The sequence below is a fragment of the Grammomys surdaster genome, unplaced genomic scaffold (assembly GCF_004785775.1).
Source record: "Grammomys surdaster isolate TR1022 unplaced genomic scaffold, NIH_TR_1.0 371, whole genome shotgun sequence".
NCBI lineage: Eukaryota > Metazoa > Chordata > Mammalia > Rodentia > Muridae > Grammomys > Grammomys surdaster.
Window position 1 is genome coordinate 5,102,799 of NW_021604790.1, and position 7,292 is coordinate 5,110,090.

General features: G+C 46.5%; 1 protein-coding gene across 1 annotated transcript in view; it reads left to right on the top strand.

Moving 5' to 3' along the window:
* The window catches only part of Mettl2a (methyltransferase like 2A), a 16,660-nt gene extending 11,187 nt beyond the window's left edge, over positions 1-5,473 (top strand). Inside the window, exons 8-9 of the mRNA XM_028780542.1 lie at positions 1,615-1,680; positions 4,014-5,473. Of these exons, the coding sequence (XP_028636375.1) occupies positions 1,615-1,680; positions 4,014-4,195 (248 nt within the window). The 3' untranslated portion in view covers positions 4,196-5,473. The remainder of the gene's footprint in view (positions 1-1,614; positions 1,681-4,013) is intronic.
* The last annotated feature ends 1,819 nt before the right edge of the window (positions 5,474-7,292 follow it).

Consider the following 7,292-nt stretch of genomic DNA (forward strand, 5'->3'; position numbering starts at 1 on the left):
GGAACGTGTAGGGGATTACATGCTGTTATATGTGAACTGTTAGGAACGTGTAGGGGATTACATGCAGGTTGTATGTGAACTGTTAGGAATGTGTAGGGGATTACATGCTGTTGTATGTGAACTGTTAGGAACATCTGGGGATTACGTGCTGTTACATGTGAACTGTTAGGAACGTGTGGGGATTACATGCAGGTTGTAAAACTGGAGGGGTGAGCAGAAGGGATGCCTGTCCACAGAAAAACTGTGTGAGTTCTCACGGGGGTGTGCTTGTGGCCAGCATGGGCCAGTTTAGTTGAGAGTCAGTTTCACTGATTCTTGTTTCTCTTTGAACAGAATTTGTAGGCTGAGTGGGTGGTGGTGGTGGTGCAGCCTGGAGCTCAGCTCAGAATCACATGTGTTGTTGGATACTGACAGTTTGTTTTCCCATGCTGCTCTTTGCTGAAGTGCTGTTCCTTTGTAAGAAGTTGCGAGTTCCTTTGAAGTGTCACCTGTCACCAAAATGCATATCTGATGTGAATGCCTGTTGTTGAGGGGAAGGTGCTTGGTGTCCGGGTATGAGGAGGGTTGAGATAGAGTCCCACTCTATGGCATAGATGGCCTGAAACTCAATGCCAGCCCTCCTTGCTGGGCCTCCTCATGCTGGGATTATAAGTGTGAACCACCACACATAGCCTGTTGCACATTTGTTAAATGATGGAATTCAAAGTACTCTAAGGACTGGAGAGAGGTCTCAGCAGTTAAGAGCATTTACTGCTCTTGCACAGGACCTGGGTTCAATTCCAAGCACCCACACTGGACAGCTCACAACTTCCCATGTCTCACAATTCCAGGGAATCTGACATCCTGGGACCGCAGGAGCTCCAGGCTGCACATAAATCACTCAGGCACAAGCTTATATACAGAAGCTTAAAAAATAATAAATCTTTTTTGTTGTTGTTGTTTGGTATCTTAGTTTGGGTTTTACTGCTGCAAATAGACACCAGGACCAAGACAAGTCTTAAAGGACAACATTTAATTGGGGCTAGCTTACAGATTCAGAGGTTCAGTCCATTATCATCAAGGCAGGATCATGGCAGCATCCAGGTAGGCATGGTGCAGGCTGAGCTGAGAATTCTACATCTTCATGTGAAAGCTGCTAGCAGAATACTGACTTCCAGGCAGCTAGGATGAGAGTCTTAAAGCCCACACCCAGTGACACACCTACTCCAACAAGGCCACACTTCCTAATAGTGCCACTCCCTGGGCCAAGCACATACAAACCGTCACATTTGGTTTAGTTTTTCAATATGCAGGTTTTCTGGAACTCTCTCTGTAGACCAGGCTAGCCTCAAATTCACAGAGATCCGCTTGCCCTCAAGTGCTGGGATTAAAGGCATGCACCACCACTGCCTGTCATCCCTTTTGTTTTTCTTTTTTGGTTTTTCGAGACAGGGTTTCTCTGTGTAGCCTTGGCTGTCCTGGCACTCACTCTGTAGACCAGGCTGGCCTCGAACTCAGAAATCCGCCTGCCTCTGCCTGCCAAGTGCTGGGATTAAAGGCGTGCAGCACCACCACCTTGCGACCCTTTTGTTTTTCAAGGGTATTAATATATCTGTTTTTGTTGTGTAACTGCAGGTCAGTGTCTGTCTGGAAACTTCTATGTGAGAGGTGATGGCACCAGAGTTTACTTCTTCACACAAGGTATGAAAATGATGATCTTCTTAGTGCTAAAGGCAGTGTCTGCAGGTCAGGTAGACAGTCACCTGCCCTTTCTCAGTCACCTGGCCTCCTGCCTTTCTCCTCACACACTGCCCGTGAGCTACCCTGGGCTGTCACTTTCCCCAGACAGCTCTGGCTCATGCTTCTTGGTGTAATTGGTGTTTGATGACTCTGTAAGTTCTTAATATGAGCCGTCACCCCCACCCCAGTAATCATGACATAGTCCTGTCGATTATTTAATCAGCTTAGGCAATTCACAATTACTAGACAATTACCCCTAATCTGTTTTTCTTTAGATTTATTTATTTATTTCATGTATGTGAGTACACTGTAGCTGTCTTCAGACACACCAGAAGAGGGCATCAGATCCCATTACAGATGGTTGTGAGCTGCCATATGGGTGCTGGGAATTGAACTCAGGACCTCTGCAAGAGCAGTCAGTGCTCCTAACCACTGAGCCATCTCTCCAGCCCTAATCTGTTTTTCTGTATCCCAGCTACCCTCCCCAGGTTACTTGTTTTGAGCCTGGGCTGCCATTGTTCCATCAGCCTGTCCCCAGGATGCACCTCTGTCCTGCCATTGTTCCGTCAGCCTGTCCCCAGGATGCACCTCTGTCCTGCCATTGTTCCGTCAGCTTGTCCCCAGGATGCACCTCTGTCTGTGTGCTCATGATCCATCTCCTCTCATGGAGGTCTCCTCCTCTCTCTGTCCTTCGTTCCTCTTTCTCCTCTCTGATTTTCATTCATATTCTCTCCCTACCTCCTCCCCCCTGCACCCCCCCTCCCCCGTTCTTGTCCCTATCCCTGTCTCTGTTGCTGTCTCTCTGCCCCTCTACCTGCAACCACCCAGCCCAGTAGTTGAAGGCCTGCCTACCTCTGTTCTCCACCTTTATTTAACCAATAGCTTTACACTGGAGATCAGGGTTTATACAGCATTTGGTGTAAGTGAGAATGTGCTCATGAGTCTTGTAACCAGATCATGGGGTTCAGAGTTTAGCATTTGTATGCACAGCAGCAGCCCCAACCCCCCACCCCCAAACACATGCTGACTGAATGAGCTGCATTTCTCTCACTTCTGTGGCTTTGTCCAAAGTGGGAACTTGCCCTTTCTGCGAGTCTCAGCATAGTCTGATTTGCTCTCTGTAGCAGCCTGTGTTTCAAGTGCAGCTGTGTCCAGGGGAAGTGCGCCCTGGACCATCTCCGCTGTCGGCCCTGTTCACAGGCTTCACCCTCCAGCACTTTAGGACTATTGTTGGGCCCTTTATCAGGTCATATACTTTGAGACATTGGCTATGTAACATTGAAGGTTGTCCTGTAAGACGTTGTGTTGGCATACGCGTCTGTCAGTTTGTGCACATAGTTTTTGGTTTGGGAGTGGTTGCTTTGTTTGAAGCCAAGTCTCTCAGTGTAGCCCACACTAACTGTGAACTTGCAGTCCTCCTGCTTCCCCCTGCCAACTACTAGTATATATATGTAGGCTTCCCTTCACCCACTTTTTATGTTTTTATTTTGTTTTGGTTGGTTGGTTGGTTGGTTTTGATATTTTGGCATGTAAAATCCTATCCTTGGTTTTTTGAGGCAGGGTTTCGCTCTGTGTGGCCCTGTCTGTCCTAGAACTCAATTCTAGACCAGAGTGGCCTCAAACTCTGAAATCTGCCTGACTCTGTCTTTTGAGTGCTGCGATTAAAGGGGTGCACTGCCACCACCTGACTGTACAACATTTTTTTAAGATTTATTTTCTATTTTATGTGTTTGAATATTTGCCTGCATATATGTCTGTGTACCATGTGCATGCCTAGTGCCCTTAGAGACGAGAGGAGAATATTGGAGCTCCTGGAACTAGAGTTGTAGGTGGTTCTGAGCCACCTTGCTGGTGCTGGGAATTGAACTTGGGTCCTCTGGAAGAGCAGCCAGTGCTCTTAACTGCTGAACCCTCTCTTTCATTCCACATGAAACTCTGTAGACCTCAGGGCTTTAAAACCTGAACCCTCAGCACTGGGAAAGCAGAGACAAGGATCCCTGGGGCTTACTGACAAGCCATTCTAACCACTTAGTTCCAGGCCAGTGAGAGGCCCAAGAAGGCATCACCTTCTTAAAACTCCTCCCTCTTGTAGGCCTTCCTCAGAGACTTTGGTGCCCAAACTTGGACCTGTCATTGCCAAATTGTCACTACATTTTAAAAGGCCAAGGCTAATAAGGCCTCTTAAAAAGCACAGTGACTGTGCTGTCTCAAGGCTCCATTTAACATGGACAGTCACTAGAAAACTATCCTTTCTCCAGAGGAACATCTGTAAACATCTGTTCTTTTCAAACCAGATGAGCTGGATGCACTCTTCACTGCTGCGGGTCTGGAAAAGGTACAGAACCTGGTGGATCGCCGCTTGCAGGTGAATCGAGGGAAACAGCTGACCATGTACCGCGTCTGGATTCAGTGCAAATACAGCAAGCCTCTAGTACACAGTGCCAGCCAACATGGGCCCATTCCCCATACGACATAAGTTCTTCATATTCAGGGCTTTTGTAAGAAGACATCTGTAAATGGTGCCTTGATGGTTGTGGACAGTCTGGAGATTCACGTAGCTCAGACTTTGAGCCTAGGAACAATTATTTTCTGTTAACATTAACAATTGGTTTTTAGCTAGGTACGATGCCACATGCCTTTAATCCCAGCAGTCAGGAAGCAGAGGCAGACAGATCTCTGAGTATGGGGACTGCCAGTGCTACACAGAGAAACCCTGTCTCCAAAAACAAACGAAGTGTGGCTTTTATTTGTGAAGCCCATTAATCCGTATTTTGTGGAGTTCATTTTATTGTTAATATTACTGTCTAGTGGGGCAATGCTGTGGTGAATGTGGGGAGTTCAGAGGACACCTTTCAGGAGTCGGTTCTCTCCTACGTGGAATTCAGGCTTAGCAGCAAATACCTTGAGCTTTTGACAGCCCACAGATTTTTAATGACTAGAGTTTTGTATATAGGAAAACTCATTCTGTGACCAAAAATGACTTTGAAGTTTAGATCCTCCTACCATCATATTGCAAGGTGGTGGTGGCCACACCTTTAATTCTGGCCCTCAGAAGCCAGAGGCAGGTGGATCTCTGAGTTCAGGGCCAGCCTAGTCTACAGATTGAGTTCCAAGATAGCCAGAACTACAGAGAAACCCTGTCTTGAAGGGGAAAAAAAGAAAATTAAGAAAGGGGGGGGGAAAAGTATGCTAACACATTTGTTTGGGGAGTTAAGAATTTAAAACCTGGCCAAGTGTAATGGCTCACAGCAGGAGTCCCTGCAGTAGAAAGCTGAGGCATAAGGATCCCAGTAAGATCAAGGGCAGACTGTGCTACAATGTAAAAACGTCCTAGGGATTGTGAATCTGGCTCAGTGGCAGAGCATAAGCCCTAGAGCCAGATACATGGTATTAGATTAATCCTAGCATGTGGCCGTCTGAGATAGAACAGCCTTAAATTCAAGGCCAGCCCAGGCTACATAGTGAGAGCCTACCTCATGTTTCCATGAGAGCTGGTTCGGCTTAATCCTGTGGGCAGGGGTAGAAGCGATGTTGTGTTCCATCGCATGGTACTGGATCATGGGTACCTTTTAATACCTCCATTATTGGGACTAGAAAGAAGGTTCAGCAGGTTTAAGGACTTGCTGCCAAGGATGACAACCTGAATTCATGCCCCCAAGACCCACATGGTGGAAGGAGAGAACAGAACCATCATGTGCTATAGCATCTGTGTCCTCAGACATACACACCAAAATAAAATAATTTTTTATGTCTTTTTGGTGGTGTCGCTTAATCAAAATGGTGTTTGATAGGTTCCCAGGCTGTTACCTCTAGGACAGGAGAGCACCCTGCCTGGGCTGTCTGTCACCCTGTTGACCACCAGGGTTTATTGGTTTACTCTGGTCAGCTAAGCAGGTGTCCCCTTTCTCCTTCACCATCAAAGAGAACAGCCTTCCCTGAATCGAGGACTGGTCCTCTGCCGCCTCCTGAGACCTCTGGCAGGTTCCAGTTACCAAGTATTGTGTAGGAGAGTTCCTTGACACATCTGCCCACCCCATCACACATTTCCCATGGTATCAGTTTTTAGCTGAATCATTCCAATAGCTGCCAAATGTGTATGTGGTTTATATATTTGTACATGTATTGAGTGTAGATGTGCACACATACATGTGGAAGCCACAGGCTGACTTCATGCTACCTCCCATTTTTATTAGACAGTTTCTCTTTAAACCTGTAGCTTGCCATTTCAGCTAGACTCTGGCTGGCAAGCCCTGAAGGGCTTCCTGTCAGCACTAGGATTGCTGCAGGCTGTGCCGCTGAGCCTGCTTTCATGTGTATGCTGCATTGCAAGCTTCAGGCTTCAGTGCTGGTGTGGCGAGCACTTCTGAGTGGGTTGTCTTCTCCCCAACACTACAAACAGGTTTCTGATCTCCCCGTTCCTTTCACTCCTGTGTAAGAAACAGGGTTTTGTGTGTGTGTGTGTGCATTTTTTGTTTAGTTGGTTTGGTTTTGTCTTTTTGAGGCAAGGTCTCATGTATCCCAGGGTAGTATCAAATTCTCTACCTGAGGATAACCTTGAACATCTGATCCTCCTGCCTCTACTCCTTGCATGAGTGACAGGACTCCTACCAATCAAGCTATGTCCTTGGGAGAAAGCTATTGTATTTTCGGTGTGAATTATGTGTGTATTTATGTGTCTCTCCTTGTGTGGGTATATACACTACACAAGTACCTGTGGAAGCCATAGGCATTGGACTCCATTTGAAGCTAGAGTTAAGGTGGTTTGTTCAGCCACTCAGTACAAGCACTGAGGGCCTAACTCAGGTCCTCTGCAGGAACAGTATTTCCTCTTAATCACTGAGGCGTCTCTCCAGCCCCGGGCTTGGCCTTTTGTTTTAGTCAATTATTATGATCCATTGCTATTATTTGGGGGAGGGGGTTGTTTTAGAGAGGGATTTGAGTCAAGAACTTACTACTATAGCCCAGGCTAGCCTTGAACTCACAATATTTCTGTCTCAGTCTCCCGAGTGCTGAAATCAGATGTGCACCACCAGACTCAGCTACAACTAGGTTGTAGCATTCAGTGCAGAGTCAAATGTGAGATACCAGTAATCTGAGCACTGTACAGGCTGGTATATGAGTTCAAGGCCAGACTGAGAAATTTAGTCAGACCCTGTCTCAGTATAAAGAGAGCTGAAAATCAAGCCATAGTGGTGGCACACACCTTTAATCCTGGCAGAGTGGATCTCTGAGTTATAGTCATCCTGGTCTACAGAGTGAGTTCTAGGACACAGAGCAATTCTGTCTCAATATATAAATATATATTGAGACAGCAGAAATTATATATATATCTCGCTCAATGGTAGAAAACTTGCCTAACAGGTGAGAACCCAGGCTCAATCCCTAGAAAGAAATTAAAATGTTGAGAGGTTTCAGGAAGCCAGTTTGAAGCTTGGTGTGCTAGTATAAACCTGTAACTCCACTCAAAGTGCAGAGGAAGGGTAGTACACTGAGAACTAATTCAAAAGCTGCCTTTTGGCCACAGTCATGTCTTGATGCACAGGTGTGTGAGCATGCATGTTCCCACTCACTAT